This window comes from Physcomitrium patens, chromosome 24, assembly GCF_059467195.1.
Source record: "Physcomitrium patens ecotype Gransden chromosome 24, ASM5946719v1, whole genome shotgun sequence".
Taxonomy (NCBI): Eukaryota; Viridiplantae; Streptophyta; class Bryopsida; order Funariales; family Funariaceae; genus Physcomitrium; species Physcomitrium patens.
Genome location: NC_143433.1, coordinates 4,241,120 through 4,261,706, shown reverse-complemented (window position 1 = coordinate 4,261,706; position 20,587 = coordinate 4,241,120). Strand labels below are relative to the sequence as shown.

The following is a 20,587-nucleotide window of genomic DNA, read 5'->3' as shown; positions in this document are numbered from 1 at the left end:
GGAGCAATGATTGCCCTCACCTGCAGAAGAAGAAGAGCGGCATCGATTATCCTGTCACTGTTGCCCATATTCGAAGGAGCTGTTGCGGGCTGCGGATAACGCAGAAGCTTGTTTCGAATTTTGAATGGCCTTGGTGAGGACGACAGGGACCGGGGCCCTCTCGCTGCCTCGGTCTTGGCTCCCCTGCTTTTGAAACTGCCGCGTCTTATTTTTCAAATTCGCTTTGGTTTGAAGTCCCGCCCTTGCGATGTCGATGCTCTGGTACTTTTTCCTTTCTTTTTTTTTTCTTTTTTTTTCAATTACTTTTCTTTTATTCCTTTGCGACATTCATGATTTGTATTATGTAAGAGAAGACGAAATCATTTGCATGGATTATTGATCAATTATTATATCTCGAGGATTTGTATGTTTTGGCTACTGGTGCAATAAATAAATAAATTAATTAATTAATAAACTAATGTATTTTTATGAATTGTGTGAAGAACTTTGTGGTTGTTAATTCACGTAGTATTGATAATTTTATCACAACTTAACAAGACAAAAAAATTTGTTCTACGCTTCGTAATCTAATTCATTAGGTAGTAGAGATTTAGATTTTTAATTGTGCTAATTTTTTTGTACTAATTATTAAATGATTGCCTTGGAATGTAACACCACTAAAAATAATGTAAAAACGTTTTGGTAACTTGATTACAAGATGTAGCTCTAAAACTGAGAAGAAAAAAATGGTAACAAAAGTAAAAATAATAATTAAAATAATTAAAATAATCACAATAATTTGATTAAATTTAGATTCTTGTGAGACATAATTGCATAGAGTAGTTGTAATTACAATGCCAATTTTTTGGCAATTATATAGAATAAATATAATGACAAGACATAACTTATAAAACTTATTCTTTTTGAATATTAAGTTTCTCAAAGGCTAAAAAAACTTACCATATGTTAAAATTAATAGAATCTGTAATAATTTTATAAAAAGATATGTATGTTATTTAAATTATAATAATTAAAATATTTAACAGTTTATTTATTTTTTTAATTAAAAATTTATTTAGATATTTCCATAATAGATTTTTTTATTTTGTAATAATATAAGGCTATATATCAATCAAATATTATCTAATATTTTATATTGATTATGTAGGTTAATAAAGTATGGTGAAATATCATTTTATATGGTAAAAAGGATTGAGATGTTTAGATAAAATACTTATTAAATATTAAAGAATTATAATGTATATCAAATAGAATAAGAATCAAATAGGAAATTTATTAACTAAACAACATTACTGATAGTTGTTTTTCTAATTTGTATAATTTATTTAAATAAATTTTTAGTATGTTATAACAAAGATTTGATTGGTTGTTTTGCTGTAGCCATTTCTTTGTGAATGATGTGGTGTAAAAATTATTCTTGCAATACATTAATAATCAATCATAGTTTAAATAAACAAATTAACAGTTTACTTGATCTATCCACTAACCAAGTGCAACAAAACATCAAACTTAGTGATAACTTATTTACACTATATATATATATATACATATATATTATAAAGATGCCTTTGGTTTAAAAAAATAATTGAATAATCAATAGTTCTAAGTATCAGGTAATAATCAATGGATTATGGTTATTTAAAAAAATATGTATATATATATCAAGAGTTTATCTAATAAATTAATTACACAAATAAAAACATAAATAACTCAAAATATAAATCTACCAGTTTGTTAGCATTGGTTGCAATTTCTATAATAACAATACGTATGTTAGTGCATGATTAACTCATAATTACTGACATTACTTGCACGACTTTGTTCCACATGATGTTAGAAAGAAATACCTTCTAAAAAGTGCCATCTATGAGTTTAAGGAAAGAGATATTTATTAGCAATATATTTATATTTTTGCAAGTAAAAATAAAAATAAAAATAAAAATAAAAATATATCATATGACTATTAAATAATATATATACATATATATATATATATATGTATTACATATTATATTCATATTTTTATTTTTATAGATTTTGCATAATATGGTAATTACCAATTAAATAAAATTTATTTAGTTGTAGTGGTTAATAATATACTAAATTATGGTGAACAAGTTAAAATTGCCTAGTATGGTCGAATTATTATTTGAAAATTTTCTAATTGGTATTTGAGATGATACATTGATGTTGTTGTATTCTTGTAAAGTTTAATAGAACATAAGAATTTTATATTCTATAAAAACAAGTGAGTAAATAAATATAGATTGTTATTAGACCTAATACTTAGATTTTTTAACCGTCTTTGGGGACGTGTGGGAACATGTGGGAACGGGTGGAACCTGTCTCATATTATATGTTCCCATCATGCTCCATTGAAATGGACGTGGAATTCCAGGTTTAATGTTTGTGTTTATGTGAGGATTAAAATGAGTTCCTCATTTAAAATAAGTATATTTTTTGAGTTGATTGGAAGACGGTGTAAGAGAGTGGATTAGTTGCTTGAGAGTCAATAAAGCATTATCTTTATTTATAATTATTTATAATTATGTTTCAAAGTAAATGAGAATAAAAGATATGAAAAATATGATTTACTACCTTGTGTGGGTTTTTAGAGTTTGTAATTGTAACAAATGCGTTTCTTTTAAGTTTATTAAATATATGGTATCAACTATCTTAAGAATGGGGTAATGTGAGACATGTGTAATATTTGTAAAAACCACATGAAACGAGTGCAAAAAAATACATGAAAGTATTTATTTTAAGTAATTCTTTGGGAAAAGTTACAACATAGAAGTGTGAGTGAATCACGTTGAATTACTAGATTTATAAAAATCCAAACATTTTTATCAAAGAACTGTGTATACATACATATACATATAATAACAAATATAACATTGCATTATAATTTAACTCGTCATGTAAAGTGAATTGAAAAAAATATCTATAAAATCAGATATGTGTTTTTAAATTAATAATAAATTACAACCTGTGTTGAGATGTCAAGGAGGAAGATGAATATTATAGATAATTATATTCATCATTTATTTTAGAGATATTCAAATTAGTTTTGAGGTCTTATTATTTGTGCTCGTAAGAACTAGAGTATATTTTTTCATTAATATTCTCTTTTCAAATATTGTTATGTATTTATTTATTTATATTGTTTATATAGTAAACTATTTGATAAATTTTTTGAACATAATTTACCATACTTTTTGAGTGTTATAAAATGAAAATGTATTTTTAATGGAATGAGATGGAAAGTGGGGCTTTACTTGGTAAAACATACCATCTAGCTTTTTGTTTTTTGGCTATCAAGAGTTATATCAAAAGTGCATGATTTTAATGTATATTTAAAAATAGTTGTATAGATGCCTTTGAATGTTCCCCATTAAAGAAATGCCTAGATTTGCCCTTGCCTTTTCTAAAGCCCACAAGAAGCTTTGTCTTATTGCTTTAAAGAGATAGGTAGAAGAAGTTTAGAGTTTTATATATGGTGAAGACCTATTATTATGATTTATCATTACTATTTGGATGTTAAAAAATATTCTTTGAAAACATATAAATTGGTATATTAGTGTGTTGAAATATCATGCATAACATAATTAAAAATCAAGAAATATAAAAAAAATCTTATTTTATTTAACTCCATCCGTTCTATCTTGCTTTTATATATTAACATATGACCTTTGAAAAGTTTTTTACTTTTATAAAACACAACTTAAGAAGGCTTTAAATGTTAGAGTTGTTCTAAGTCATTGATAGTTGTACTTTGATTCCTACCACAATTTTTCTTTTAGTTCCAAAAAACCACCACATAAACACCTTCCTTTAAAACACCCCCCTTTAATTGCATGGACAACCTCTCCATGCCCTTGCATATATACCAGAAGACTTTTAGTGATACTAATTTTTTTCATGGTAACTTCACTAAAAAATATTTATGTGCAATAAAATATACATATATTCACATGATTTTCAAATTTTTATAATATATTTTACATAGTTCTTTCATTCACTTTAAAAGCTTATTACTTTCAATTAGAGAATCTCTTGCTGTAAATTTATTGTAATTTTTTTTAGTATAAATAAGAGATTTGCTGTGTATGCGGGGGTGCATGGCATTGGGTGTCCACAAAGTAAAATGAAGATGTCAACCTAACAATTCACTAGTTATGTTTATTACAATTCTCATAATTAAAAAAAGGTTATTAGTTTTAGGAACCACTCTGTGTTATTATTTCCATGCTAGTTGATGAAGTTGAATGAGAATGAATAAAATGTTTACAAATTAAAAAAATGAATGTTGCAATAATCTGTTTGTTTCATGCGAAATTAGTTTAGAAATCTCATTTAGTTATCTTAAATAATGCCTGAATACTTTATTCTATCCAACATTTAAAATTACATTGTACAATCTTGACCAATAGTTCCATACATAATACTATGATTAGCCACGAACTTCACTATTATTAGCCTGCAGTAAATTATGAGCCAATCAATTCTTAACAGTACAAGCATTGAACTCCAGAACAAAATTTCCCCAAAAAATAGTTAATTCTATCACTACTCTCTTCTAGGATTGAATCTGCTTCAGGTAGTATGCTCAATCATGCACTATCATAAGTTGTATCAACTGATGATTCACCACCAGCATGAGAATACAAAATTAGTGTCACGTTCAAAAACTAGAAAAGAAGGATATAGATAATAGCAGTAATAATTTATACGTTCCAACAACTGCACATTAGTAGCATGAATGAGATGATATTAAGCACAAGCTTCATTGGTTCCAATCGTCCTACTTTGGGAACATCACACATTAGAGAAGCAGGATAATCTTACTCACCCACAGCATCTAAGCAATGAGCAAAGTTGGGTGATACCGTATTCATAAAACGTCAATTGTCCAGCCATAATTGGCACGTGCATTTCTAACATGTCTCCATCTAAGCCCCCGTGAACAATCTGTCTCTCATTTTGTACAATCTTCAGAGGTGCTCAATACAGAGCAGTATTTGGACATTATGAGTTAGGGCCTGCTCCTGTATGACTTCTGGAAAGCCTTCAGCAGAACATCGCCAACACCTTGAGTAAAGCAGCAATGAACTCCAGTTGACATTCCTGGTTGATAAAATGGAATGAAGGCACATGAACAAAGAGACTCTTCACACCACTCACTTGCGCATGACGCAATGAGTGATAATATACATAGTTACAGACAAAGCGGCCAGCATCGTAAGACTCCATCACATTGAACCCCTCCTTGGATAAGGCGCTCACAATATCCCTTATTGGTAGCGTTGTCTGTAAAATTCCATTAACATGGGTCTTATATCAACGAAAGATACTCAATGAATGTAAAGAACTAGTAGCAAAATGGAGCATTTTAATGAACCTGATTAACAAATCAAAACGATGAAATCAAGTGATTTACATGCAGGATTGAAGATGGGTACCTCACGAATAAAAGATGTTGGACCATCTTCTGGAACAATAGGCACTCGCTGCAAGGAAAGCGCAAAATTTACATGCAAATCAATTCCAAGTTATAAGCAATGCAGAAGACAGGTAAAAGAAATCCAAAGTCTACACGAATAGTGCAGAATTCTAATCAGAGAGAAACTAAAATCTAAAATCAGAGTACCACCACCCTGTTTCCTGCCTTGAGTTTCGGTGAATGTGATGTTAAAGACAAACCTGAGGTTGCCAACCAAGTTCATCGGAACAACCAAATGTGGCTTCATTCACAGCACGCCGTTCTACAGAAAAATTATTAGAAGCAATATTCACACCAAGATGAACCTGCACAAGAGTCAGCGGACAAAACACAAATAGCTCTTAGATTGACGACAGACTTCTCCATATTCCTTTATCTACCTTTTCGGATAAAGAGAAGATAACTTCCGCTTATTCCACGATAGGAAAGCATCACTGCAACTCCATCGCAACTATATGAAACAGTAGAAAGCCAACCAACTGATTGCTCTGACAATCTGTCCACTATTTCCTAAAGGGGTCACTGGCCAAGAAAACATGAACATTTTATAGCTTTGAGAGTAGAACACCATGAATTTACACAATCAAATCAAACAATATAATTAGGCGAACTACTAAAGTCTATATGCTCTAAAGACATTTCTTACCCAGACGATGCGCTTTGGAGGAACGGACAATGAACCACCACCCAGCTTTACGTCTCCTGAAGCTCCAGCACTCATAATTAAGGGCTTTTCAATCTCCTCGTGGGATGAGCTGAGTAATTGCAACAAGGGATCCAGGGCACCCTTACCTGCAGTTTCCAAGACAGTGCAACTTCCAAGTTGTGTGCCAGGGGCCATCCCATGCTTTCTCGAGTACTCTTCGATCTTGCCAACTAGTATCTCTGTTGGATTTTCAGGAACTAGATGGAATTTCCTGAACCCAGTAATGTGGAACTCAATCAACTCTGAAGCTTCTGAGCCCATCTCTTCTGGTACAAGCGCAGTGCAAAGCACACCACTCGAATTGCCTACTCAGCAGCTTGCCACGCTGGTCCAAAGTGGACTCATTTCTGCACCACACACAAGCATTCCGTAACATTAGCAAACTGCCAACATCACGGGGTGATCCTATGTAAGGTATCATAACCAATGCTGATGGTTTTCCCAACCCCAGACCCCTATAAACAGGTGAATAATTAAGGAACGAAAGCGATGATAGCTCCACTGTTGTCAGTGCATGAAAGATCCTAACGAAAGCGCTCCCTTTATCCTGTGAATCCATTCTTTTGGTGTGCAGAAAACTTAAATATTCTCCTCCAGTATAGAACAGCAATGTTCCACAAAAGTAGAAATAGCACCGGTTACGTAAACAAAAAAAAACAGAAAAAAAGAAAAAACGAAAAGGCATTGTAACAATATATCACTCGAGTAATATTGAATGATGGTCTGTGTTGCATCCAATTGAGAACTCTGAAAAACCCATTTTTGAAGCACGCAGTCATGGTTACTTGACTCCACCCAATGACAATAGAAAGTGCATGCGAGAGATCTATCAGAATTGTACGACCTGCATTGCAGATTGCTCCAAGACAAGCGCATAAGAAGGTTCCTAAAAACTCCCGATTTGATTCGGATATCCTCAAAGTGTACAAGTGAACGAGGTACATTAGGAACTTTTGGATTCAAAGCATCACAATCAAAGCACCCAGCAACGAATACTGAGCATCAAGAAGCAATATAGATGGGCATTACACGAATCACCCTAGATGCAGGATTGCTTCATAGCAGGACAAACTAATTCTTCACCTGATATCGTATGAACAGAAAAATTACATGCAACGACAGGGTAAAGACGAAAAACATTGTTTACCATGTTTCCGCAAGCAAACCAGACGAATTCACAAAACATTCCCTAATCTTGCACACAAGCCAATTTAGCTAACGGTCTCTAACACAGAAATTCCTCTTACACATGCTGCTAAAGCCAACGCCTGACGACAGTGTAAACGCGAACCGAAACTGTGAAGCTTACTCAACTGTAAATGGAATGTAAATTGCATTCAACGGAAATTTACATGTTCAAGAACATCTGTCCCTTTTGAAACCACATCCACTACCAAGCAAAGGAGACGATCTAAATGGAAGAAAAGACTGGTTCACACCACCGCGGCAAACGTGATGCAATGGCATTTGGGTTCAAATGTTTCGGAATCCCAAAAGCTTCTCAAAACGAATCCTTCGAAAATACTTAAACACAGACAGGTGCTTCGCGATTGGGTGGTGTTCTCACCTAGCACATGGAATCCAACACCGACTCATAAACAAGATCCAACAAAATTCGACTTCAAAATAGCGAGTGAGCGGGGATCTAAGAAGAAAATCAAGCAAACCTGGGTGAGTCATCAAGCTCCACGGATTTGCGCCACAAACACGATGGTCCTCACCAAGAAAATGGGCCCTGATCACGCCGGATCGAGATCGACGAGGATGCGGAGATTATACAACAAGAGTGAGTGTCACATGGATATACAGCAACGAGAGTTGATAAGACCCCATTATGGAAGCAGCCACCAGCTTCGACCGACACGAGAGATCCTCCTCGTGTCGCTTCGGCGGACGTTTCGTCGGTCATCGTCGTCGTCGACGACGACGAGATCACGGACGATCGAGTTCGTTCAGGTTCGTTCAGGTTCGTTCATGTTCGTTCGCGTCAGCGCTGACGAACGACTCCGTCGATCATTCTGCATTTCCGTCCACTACTGAAGGCTCAAAGCTAATTTGCGCCCGTTACGAGAAGGTTATGTTATGGTTGTTACACTATTGATGTGAATGAAACGTGGGAAGAAAATTTTGAAGTAACTTTTATCTAAAATTAAATCAACCTAACCATAGTATGCTTTTTAAAATTTAAAATTTTAAATGTATGTATGTGTATATATATATACATACATACAAATACATACACATACATACATACAAAGAAACAATTGGGTGTGGTTTGTGAATTAGGGTACCTTGTGAGAAGTTTGAAATTAAATATAAAAATCATTAAAATGGGAATAAATAGAAAAATAAATGTTAAGAAGTATTGTATTATGTATAAACTTCTAAAGTTCCAATGCATATATTGGTAATTTTTTCAATTATGGTTGTTAGGTCTAATATGTTAGAGCATGATAAGCCTACAACTTTAGTTGGTATATATATATATATATATATATATATTAGTTTCTTTTGAAAAGAATTGATTGTTATTTAATTTTAGGATTTTTTTTAATATACATGATTTGAATGTGTTTTAAATTATTTATGAGTTTTCAAAACCAAAGTACAACTTTTGATGTTTTATTCAATATCTATTATTGTACATAGAGTACCAAATCAAAATTAACTTAAAATTCTAGTTTATTTCTTTATTTCTTTATTATTTATTTATATCTCTCTTGTATCCTTTTAATGTAATATTGCATGTATAGTTTAAATAACTAGTGAATTAAGTTTGAATTTCTTAATTATAAGTTCATAGTTTGATATTTTGTCTAGTAATGGTTGTTAAATATAAATTGCTAGAACAAGATACATCTAAATTTTTTGTTGATTTTTTGTTGATTATTTATTTATTTATTTATTTATTTTTGATCTTTCTGATAGAATTCTTATGATATCTTATATTTTCAATGTAAATCAATAAAAAAGTAGTTGTGAAATGCCAATGTTTAGGTATATACTTTGATATTTTATTTAATAAAGTTTGCTAGACCTTCACTACTAATGCAAAGTAGATCTAAAATCCTATTTGGCAACTTTTTTCCTTGTAGAACTTTTGCTTGGCTTTTTAAGTCTATTTTATATGATGGATTTGATTACAAATATATAATGAAGTAATTATTTTTTACAATTAAAATAATATAAAAAAAATGAAGATTATTTAACAGACAAATTACTTAGAGGTGTTAGAATTACTCTTTTTTTTAATAAACTTGTGGTTGCTTTTTATAAAAGAGAAGAAATAATTACCACACTATTCTATAGCTCAATAAAAGAATTATAGATTAAATTGCTAATTTATTGGTAACAAACAAGAGATGAATTAATGATCTTTTTTTACAAAATAAAATAAAAAATAAACCTTTTTAAGCAATAAAAAGTATATTTTAACAAAGTAAAATGATAAGGGTTGTAATCTTTAGTTCATTGTTTTCACTATTAGAATTTTATTTAAAAATTAAAAAAATAAATTACAAATATGGTTATTTAGTACCATCAAATGATACAAAGTATAAATGACTACTGAATGAAACTTCAAAATTATTCACAAAACTTCAAAGTGATTATTCATGCACCACTTGACTAAAAGTCTAGCTAGTAAGTGAATTTTTCAATGGCACATGCTCTAAGACTGCCTTGAAGAGGGTGCTAGAGAATACATAGATGTATACATACACACATACACTTTTACAAAATCAATTATTTTGGATACACAACAATATACTATCCCCACAATGTTATGAAACAAAATCCACATCAAAATCTGATTTTTGCACAGTCTAGGTGGGCCACTAGCTTGACTGTAGTTCCCGAACCACTGCGGCGGATTTCACAATCCCCTGAAAGCCATTTGGAGGCGCACGCCCCAAGTCTGCCTTGGGGTGGGGGTGGGGATCTAAAGCCTGCAAGTCTTGTGCTATTCTTTTTCTTCAGCTCTGACAAGACCTCCTAGTTTAAGTAAAAATACAACAGAGACCAGTTAACAAGTGCTTTCTATTTACGGCTGCTTTCTGAAGACCCCTTCTGATCTGTTGGTTTCCGGTTACTTGCTTGTGCGGGGCTTTGTGTCAGGGCTTCACTCGGCGGCGTTTCTGGCCTAAATTTGACCACTGAAGCAGGAGACAAGGAACTTGATAGGGATATCAGACTGTTTAGCTCAAACCCAGAAATCAGGGGCTCACGATTTGGCACTGTTTCGGCATATTTGATGAGTTGAGTTGTGTGCTTAGTGCAGATTTCATCATTTAGAAACAGTGGTGTGATTTTTCTACTCTACCGGTAGTTTGGGTACTTGTGTAATTATAGTAATTGTTTTTGCCCTCAGTGAGATCTAGCTCCGCCTGTTAAGTGGGAATTACGTCTCCAGCAGAAATAAGATATTTTTGTGCTTAGTGCCATTGTTTCGTTTCATTCCTGGATTTTTTTGAGAGGAACCGGTTCCCTCTTATAACATCAATGAACCACTTTCTGGGCTTCTCATGTTCACAAGTGGTATTGTAGAATGCAGCATGCGAGACTTGACCACGATGCGAATCTAGAGTTGCGAATCTGCAGTTGCGAGACTGATGGATGCAAGTTTATCCTAAGGCTCGAAATGTGTGCATGTTAAAAAACGAGGGAAAAGAAAAAAAAAAGAAGAACTGCGTCTTTTTATTTGAGGATACTTCAGATTTTGAATAAGTACAGCTTTTCCTCATGATATATACGAGTGGACTGTCTTTTTCTTTGATTCTGTTTCGGTTGAAGTGCAAGTTCCTGGTTATGCTCGCTCGTTCCGCGATCTTCCTCCACAAGTTTTTAAGAACATGCTGACTTTTGCACTTGTAATTGGATCATATTCTATATAGATAACCGGAGTGTTCAAGTGCTAAGCTGAATTGAAAAGATACTTAAATTACCTCCAATTTATCCTCACTTGTGTTGTGCACAAGCTTCAACTCTACCACACGAGATTCTAAAAGTTGTGAAAGTGCCCCATTCATGCTCTTGAGAGCAGCTTTGAGGCAAAAGAACATCCACGATGGCAATGCAGGAAATCCAACGAGAGATTCCTCACTGGGCAAAATCCATTTCTGCAGCTCTGTCCAGGAAGACATGACAATTGTCAGAAACTGCAGGAGAAACTCAACTGGACACAATAGATGCAGATTTACCTGGTTTATGTATGGCTGAATGTGCGATTTCGCAACCATCTGATGGGCAAGTGGCTTCGCTCTTGTCCAATAACTTCCCTACAAGCAGAATTACTCACAGTCGTGCGTGCGGGGAAGATTTGCAATTTACTTCTACTTGATTTCCGGAACCCACACTGCTACAATGATAAGGATAGGAGATGGCTCACTTTCGGGTTATATCTTTTGGAGATCTCAATGTATGCGTATGGTTATTAATTCAACACAGCCATTGTTGTCAGATGAGAGCGATTCAGCTTGACGGTGTTGGGACATAAACCATGGAATTGTACAAAATTTTTGTCTCCTTTCACAGGCTCGTATACGTCCATCCCTCGAGTATTGAGTGGAAACTAACATATAGCTTCGCGCTCAAGTCCAACGCGGGGCCGCACGCATCCGAACATTTGAAAGGAGTCAAGTTTCTCGGTAATTTTCCCTTGTCTCTTCATGTCGCACAAGTAACTGTTCCTCCACAGGGTCTCAGTGGATGATATCCAGCTGGTTTGCATCTGCGTACAATAAACAGTTAGATTGTCCAACAATTTTTGCTTGAGAACAACATTAGCAACGATTGCATACACCATTCCTCACTTGCAAACCAAGAGCTTCATAATTTTTGTTCGAAGGCATGTTATTGCTTATGGCACTTGAAAGAGAGAAGGTGATCAAATTAATATCTTACCTCAAGGAATCTGCTCATCTCCGAAGAACACAAGTATAGCTCCACAAGAATCGTTTGTGCACCCATTTGCCTCCCAAGCCAGTCTCACACATTATCGGCATCGATCAAGATCAAATTGATCTAGAATCGGTCCACGGCTACTCTGTAATACTAAGAGACCTCGGATCATCCAAAATGTCAGACAGCGAAGGAGCCTACTCGGAGGAGAGTGTGCCTGAAACGGGCTCGGCCAACGACTTCTCGCTTCTGTGTTACAAACTTGTGAAGGCGGCTGTTTATACTCACATGCGACCATACGATCTCAGTGCATGCCAATGTACTGTCTTAGTGTATACCATACGTAAATTCGATGTATACGTGCATATTGAGATGAATATCGGTGAAGAGAAACCAGGGACCCTGTCGGAACTGGAAAATCCCCTTCCAAATTTCTTCAAAGAGATTCCCTCAAGATCAGAGCCACCTGGATATTTCTACCATTTGTTGACTGATGCAAATCGCCGTTGATGGGATGAACCCGACTCATACCGGTAAACCCATCCTCAACCCATACTGTGATCTTCTGCCAAGCCATTACTAAACTCAGGCCGAAGTTGGGCCCGACCTTCTCCTTCTGTTCTTCTTCTTCTTCCTTGTGATGTCTAGTGTTGCTTGTTCGACAAACAGAAATGCATAGCAACGATGAAGCTTAGCTTGTGTTTGCTGCGAGAGTCACCTCTTGCAAGGTATTATCCTTCTGTTGCTTTAGTCGATCCAAATATGAGATCTTACCACGACCAACATGGCGCCCTATGAGTTCAAAAGCCGGTTGGCGGTAAGTGACCACAACTCAACTGTATCGCTCCAGAGTTTTCCACCGCATTCAATTTCTAAGTGACCTTGGTTGTGACCGCTGCGGGGCCAGCTTTTGCATGCTCTTTGCGTACCATGCACGGTTTGCGAAGCTCGTAACTCGTATCTAGTTAGTATCAATCTGTCGCAGACTACGAACCTCTAATCTTCTAGCTCCGAGTGCACAGTCAAATAATTGGATGTTCTTTCCAAGAATGGATGGCATGGTCCCAGCAATCGAGCAACCAATCTCCCCAGCACTGAGCTCAGTCCACTGTGCACCACTCCATCGTCTTGAATCTTTCTTTCTCTCTCTCTTTCTTCCCGATGCTGACATAATAAACTTGCAGGGTCCTTTACCACGTGTGCCGCAGCAAGGCCCCGCTGCAACGCTCATGATGATCCACTTGCTCTAGGAGTCTCAACCCTCCTAATCCTGCTGCCTCCGCATTGGCCAGTCTTACCGCCTGCTTGTTCTCGTGCAAGGACATGATACTACTTCAGGCCGACGGCTGTCCCACCGGGTGTGGAATCCCAGCAAGCTACTCTTCCAGCCAAGCTACAGCACTACTGCAGCAGCTGCTGCTACAACTTTTGCAGTCTAGGCGCATCATTAACAAGGGGACTAACTCAAGGGTTTCAGTACTGTATTAATACTCCTGTGAGGTGATGAAGTAGAGTCTAGTGTGAGATTCATCTTCCAGATTGTTGTATTTTTTGTTCTTTTCGTAGGTGATGCTGATGATGATATTGATTCTTGGGCTTTGGGCATGGGATGGGGAGAACTGGGAGTGAGCTGAATAGGGAGGTGGGGTTGGGTGGGGATGGGTTGGTAGGGGTTCTTACACAATCCCAAGCGTGTGGATTAATGTTGTTTTGTTCTAGTAAACCAAAAGTAGTCCTTCCCATGGCAGTGCCCATCCCCTTGCTCCACATGCCTGCTTACTTTTGGTGAGCACCAGGAACTGTAGTTGGATTCCCTTGGGCCATGCTCTGCTTCACAGCTACAAAGACACATGAATCAGGGTTCCTTTCTCAGTTGGATCAATCCTAGAGGAAAAAAATGATAACATTGTTGATTTTGAGATAATCGATATGTGAGGTGAGCATATGTTTTTGAAATACTCATACATTATTGATGGAAAGTGCTACAGTGCAAAGAAATTAGTGGATAAGTAATTGACTAATTGGCACCAACTATATATATATATATATATATACGCACACTCTTGTATAATAAACTTTAAAACAAGAGTTGGCAATTACAAGTATCTTGGGCACACATTGTTTGCAAATAATGCAACGTTATAATAAGTGCAAATATGCTACTAATACATGTCATTTCTTAAAGTTACATTAATCATTTGAAAAAACTTTCATATGAATATGACCATTTTGTTGACTTGTATAAAAGTTATATACCTCAAACTTCTATTGTTAAGAAACACTTTTTGTGCTAATTAAGAATTTAACAAAATTTTATAAAATAAATAAATAAATATAATACAAGGTAATTTTTTCTGATAGTCATGCCTTTCTTCTAATAGAACATCAAATAAGCTTTGAATTATAATATTTTTTATTATCTTTTGAATACTATCTATCAGTGTTTTAAAAGTGTGTTTTGTTTTGTATTTTTTTTTAATATAATATATTTTATACATAATTTATTCAAATTACAAAAGTATCTATCTTATTCTATTAATTCTTTAAATCTATGTCAGAAGATTTTTTATTTATATATATATACATATATCAAAATCAATATCTTAAAAAAATTATATTGATATTATATTTTTTTTACAAATAAATATAATACATAAAGTATCTAATTTATGATAATTAAAATATAATTTTATTAAAAATAAATAAAAATATGGTATATATATATATATATATATATATATATATATATATAAAAATTAAGTTCATTTTAAAATGCAAATTCCAAGATGGCCCTAATTAAGAGTATTTTATAATTGGTAGTATAGAATAAAAGATATAGTTAAAAAGAAACAAAGAAGAATAAGCAAAAAATGTAAAAATAATGCAATCAAATAATTATACACTCCAAAAACTAATCATAGCTTGTATATTAGATTTTATCTAATAAAAAATTAAATCATAGATAATCTATATTTTTAATAGAGGATTATATTTTATCTTTTTGATAACATCAAAAAAATATAAATTTAAGTTATTGTGAATAAGTTTTGAAGTTTTAAACCTAGAGAGTAAAAAAATAAAAAAATTTAAGTAAATAGGTTTTACTAGAATAATAACTTACTTAAGAGATTAAGGATTTGAGCCTCACCAAAGATCATAAGTTGTGTATATAGATGCCTAAGAGAGGCCACAAGGCCTTAGTCTTATAATCCTACCCACATCCAAGGTACTACAATCCATATGAGACATGTACACTTCTCTTGCTATAATTACTAGTTTAGCTGCTAATCTTCTCATTTTTTAACTACTAAAATCAATTTTTTATATTTTTTTATTTAAACATGGTGTTCAAAAATATCTAATCAGCTTAAATCCTTCTAGGGCTTTTAAATCTTATTCCAATTTTTTATAGTGACCTCCAAAGGTATTAAAATTAATTTTACCAAAGTTCTAAAATGTTTTTAAAAAACATCTTAAATACTTTTAAATAAATTCTAAAATTTCTTTTAACTTTTTAAGATGTTAATTTCAATTTAATTCAATTTTTTTTAATTTCTAGTTTTTTATAATAATAAAATTAATTTATTTAATAAAATAAAAATCTATTTATTTTAATAAAATTTGTACAAATAATAATTCCTTCTAAAATTTGATAAATACTTAAAAAATTAAATAGAATTTTTAACCTTTATATTATTTTATGATTATATATATATATATATATATATATATATATAAGAGATTGATTTTGATCTTAATTTAAATAATTTAGATAAAAATAATATAAATATATTTATATATTTTAATTTCCAAATAAAAATATAATGTGTTAATATTTCTTATATTAATACTGATATGTATTTTTTATTTATTAATATAGATATTACAAATTATTTTTTACTTGTTAATTAGAATGTCGTCATGTATATATTTAATTTTTTTAGTATATATATAAAATTAATATAAATTATTATTGTAATTTAAAAAATTCATAGAGTATTATCTTCAAAAAAAAAGTTTAATAATATTTCTTATTTTAACAAATACCTAAAATAGAGATAGATTGTATATATAGTCTAAATAAGTTAACTTTCTATACAAACTTCTACCAAAACTTTTCTATCTTTAAAAAGCTATTATAAAAGCCATTTAAAACAAAGACACTTTTGTTTTTCTTTGATAGCTTATACATGGCCTTTGTGGTTGCTATTATATAGAGGCAAAACCAAGGCTATAATAATGTTAGCAATGCCTTTCTTGTGCCTAATATAGTTCAAGTCTCCATAATTTATTTCTATATAGCAAAATAAATGTTTGATTTTTTCTAAATTATATCCTTATCTGATTATATGTATATATGTGTGTGTGTGTGTATATATATATATATATATATATATATATTTCAAAACCAAATATCAAGCTTTATGTCTCTTATAGTGTGATTAGACTGATATATATAATATTAGGGCTTGATATTTCTTAATAAAAAAAACTATGTATGTTTTAATAGCATCAAATTACTTCAAGGGTTATAAAACACCATTTTTAACTTAAATATAATTTTGAAATTTTTTTCTTATATAAAAATACTTAAATTATAATATTTGTAGAAAAATATATAGAATAAATAATATTATAGCACAAATATAAGAAGAAAAAAAAGCTAATGCTTGCAATGCATCAACTTTATCTACTATTTCAACATGTATTAGAAGTGGCTAATTTAAAAGATACAAAGTTGGTAAGAGGTTTTTAACAATTTTATTACATGAAGTGAGTCATGTGAATATAATTAACAAAATTAGAAAGCTATAAGATATTCTTGTAGAGAAATTTATTTGAATTAGATCCAAGTTTTAATTTCTTATCAACAAAGTGCAACTTTTCATTGAGCTCCAATGTCTTACATATTTTATGTAATTTTTATGTAATTTTATTAAATTTAAATACATTAATATTAAAAGATTTATATATGTATAATTATTTTATAATATTTATGTATATATATATATATATATATATATTAACCAATAAAATATAAGTTTTACAACAAACAATTGGATTGTATTTTCACATGTGTTATAATAATAAATCCAAAAACTAATTTTAAGTAAAAAAGACTTGATGCTTATCGACATTTTATTTAATAGTTATAAAATTATATAGCTAAAACTTCTATCTCTCTCTCTCTCTCTCTCTCTCTCTATATATATATATATATATATATATATACACACACATACATGAAGAAAAAATTTAACATAAAGATAATATAAAGAATTTAATTTAATATAAAGAAAATTTAATATAAAGAAAATTTAACATTATATAATAACACTAACATCAAAAATACAAATTATGTTCATTATTATTGTTATTATTCTTTATTGTGTTGTGAGAAATAATAATAATAACAACACTAATATCAACAATACAAATTATATTTATATTATGAAGAACTAAAATATTTTATATTAAAAAGAAGAAAAATATATATATATATATATATATATATATAGTGAAAAATAAATTATATATATATTTTAAAAAATAATTTCTATGCTAAAATAGAAACCATGAGATTGGATTGTTATATAACACCCTCTTGTAAAGGTCATTCATAATGTTTATAATCTTTTGTTTTATTTTTTTATTGAATTTCTTAAAATTCTAAAAATTCTATCATTTTTACTTTTTTTTATTAGATCTTAATACCTTTTTTTTTTGCAATAATATTTTTTTTAAGAATTATTACTGCATAAGTTTTTTTTTGAGTTCGATAAGATTTTTTTTTAAGGCTTAGTTAGGATATTGTTAGAATTTGATTAGGATTTATTCCTAAGTTGATTAAGATTTTTTAGATTTTAAATTTAAAAATTCCTGAGTTTAAAATTTCTAAGAACATTAAGATTGTAAAGATAGATGTTTCTAATTTCTTATCTATTTGTTTTATAGATTATAAGAATGATTTTAGGATTTTGATAAATCTCTTTTATTGCCACTTATTTAATATATTCTTAAGCTAAATTTCACAAAAATTGGTCTCACATTCTAAAATAATTACATCTATTTTGAATATAACATCATGTATATTGAATTCAAAAATACTATAGTTTCTTTTTAATACAGAATAAACAATGTATTTTCAAATCTGTAAATAGTTTTTTTGTGTACAATTTAAATATATTTTTTTATTTCTAAGAGTAGAAAAAATATAAAAACACATTTGGCTTGTATTATAAAAATATAGAAATATAAGATTATATACTATGAAAGAAAATATATATATTTCACACAATTTATAATAAATTTTTGGAGATTATTATCTTAAATGATAGTATTTTAATGTCTAAAATTATTTATAATATTATCATTAATTAAATCAAAATTTTAAGAAAATCATGTTTTTGTAGATTAATCTCAAATTTAGCACCAAAATTTGGAATGCCCTTCTAATCTAATTATAATAATTACTATTTGCAAGGACCTCTAGTATTTTATGTCATAGCTTGCTTTGAATCATTCTTAAGATTTTTAGAGCATATCTTTGTTATAGTTTGTGTTTGATACTTGTAATTTGTACCAAATAAAATATAAAAAAACTTAATATAGATTTTTTATTGACATTGTATATTTTGACAAAGAAGGATACATTGCATATAATCAACAAAAAAGTATTGTTTTAGAACTAGGGAAAATTCATCTTTGAGCTAAAAAGTAAAATTTTTAACTCATATTATTTTTTTAAAAGACATTCATTTGAGTAAATTTAAAAATTATCTTATTTTTTATTTTAATTATCATAATAATTTTTTTAATAATATAATTTCAAAAAATATTTTTTCTTCACTATAAATGATGTTTACATATTCTAAAATATCAAATACAATTACATGTTCACTATGAAAAGCAAGATTTTTCAATAGCAAGATATTTTGAATACAAAAGATTTTAGGATCTATTTCAAAAGATTGTTAGTGGTTTTAAATATTAAAAATTGTGAAAAATTTTGTTTCAAAAAATCACTAGGTAGACCCCATCTTTTTAATGCATAGACATCTCCACTTACACAATCTTATAAAAATAATCTAGTATTGATCTTAAATTCGATTTTTTTACACTTTAATACTTAACATTGATAAATATAATAATAATAATAATAATAATATAGAATATTTGATGCTTTTAATATTAAAAAAATGATTTAGCAAATAATTTTAAAGACACAAGAATTTAATGTTAAGATAATAAAGAGCCATATTACACATAGATAAGGATGCATTAAATTTTATTATTAAAATAACAAATATAATAAGAATCGTGATTTAAAAATCATGATTTAAAATTAAAAGTAGTTTATTTTTGCATGGATATCTGTGTGGAAGGTGTAATATATTTTTTACCATATATAATTTATTTGAATAAAAAAATAGTACAATATCTAGAAATAGCATTAATTTTTCAATAATATGACAACTAACTAGAGATTCTAATTCATATTAATATTTTGGAAGATATTTTATAGTGAAATTAAATTCAACATTAAGTTTCTTACAACTTCTTATCTCTTAATTTAAAGTTAAAAAAGAAACTAATTTAGTATAAAAGAAGTATTTAAAATATAAGAATTTCAATCATCAATTAAGAAATTACATAATTGATTTCTACCACCGAAATTTCTATATAGCGATTGTTTTTTTTTTTTCGTAGTCAACAAAAATTATTTTTTTGAATTATGATTGTAATCTAAAATTTACTGATTTCCACTTTTTACAAGTTTAAAATTTTAATAATTAAAATACATATAAAATAAGGTATTAGAGCCATATATAAAAATAAAATAAAAATAATTCAAGAATTAGAAGAAGCATGTTAATATATATATATATATATATATATATATATATATATATATATATATATATATATATATATATATATATGTATATTTATGAATATTTTTCTAAATTTGGTAATAAAATATAGCCAATTTTTCATAACCTAAAGAATATTCAACAAAGAAAAAAATTAGTTTATTAAAGACATGTAATATTTGTAATTTTTAAGTAGATTAGAAAATTTTATTATTTGTTGCAATTAATTTAATGAACAAGAATTTTTATATATATATATATATATATATATATTGTGTATATTTTATTAAATATTTATTTTGGTTAATTCATAAGTATAGAAGTATTTATGAATACTTTCAACAAAAAATATAATAATGTAGAATTTAAAATAAAAGAATATTTAGATACAAGGTGGTGCTAATTTAGATTGGAATAACTTATATATTAGTAAAAATATGATATTATCAATCACACATAGAAGTCATTTTAAATTTATTATTAAATACTTAAGTTATTTTTATCTTTATAGTATTAGCTTTAAAATAAGGATCTTTAAGGTAATATATCTTTTATTAACTAGTAGCAAGCTAGGATGTGCTTGATACCACAATGTTGGCAAAGAAT

At 30.0% G+C, this 20,587-nt stretch overlaps 1 protein-coding gene and 1 long non-coding RNA gene across 3 annotated transcripts; both read right to left on the bottom strand.

The window, feature by feature from the left end:
* Positions 1 to 4,754: 4,754 nt before the first annotated feature.
* LOC112276335 (uncharacterized) lies at positions 4,755 to 8,004 on the bottom strand. 2 transcript variants are annotated; one of them, XM_024507563.3, is made up of 6 exons: positions 7,877 to 8,004; positions 6,296 to 6,556; positions 6,150 to 6,205; positions 5,704 to 5,808; positions 5,463 to 5,510; positions 4,755 to 5,310 (listed from the first exon to the last, which is right to left on the bottom strand). In XM_024507563.3, exons 2-6 carry the CDS (start codon positions 6,468 to 6,470, stop codon positions 5,071 to 5,073), a joined length of 624 nt encoding a protein of 207 aa, XP_024363331.1. In that variant the 5' UTR covers positions 6,471 to 6,556; positions 7,877 to 8,004; the 3' UTR covers positions 4,755 to 5,070. The 2 variants fall into 2 exon arrangements, with proteins under 2 accessions (XP_024363331.1, XP_024363330.1); XM_024507562.3 differs by having other exon boundaries at positions 6,150 to 6,556.
* A 2,873-nt stretch (positions 8,005 to 10,877) lies between these two features.
* Positions 10,878 to 12,348, bottom strand: LOC149986362 (uncharacterized). The gene is made up of 2 exons (XR_016500616.1): positions 12,111 to 12,348; positions 10,878 to 11,937 (listed from the first exon to the last, which is right to left on the bottom strand). It is a non-coding gene; the product is annotated as an uncharacterized LOC149986362 (long non-coding RNA).
* Between the last annotated feature and the right edge of the window lie 8,239 nt (positions 12,349 to 20,587).

Bases quoted from the DNA above. Each gene is read 5' to 3' on its own strand.
- LOC112276335 (XM_024507562.3), bottom strand. From the start codon at position 6,470: ATGGGCTCAGAAGCTTCAGAGTTGATTGAGTTCCACATTACTGGGTTC. The intron at 5,809-6,149 runs GTAAGAAATGTC...ACTCTTGTGCAG, and splicing joins CTCCAAAGCGCATCGTCTGG to GTTCATCTTGGTGTGAATAT. The intron at 5,511-5,703 runs GTTTGTCTTTAA...CTTTCCTTGCAG, and splicing joins AACTTGGTTGGCAACCTCAG to CGAGTGCCTATTGTTCCAGA.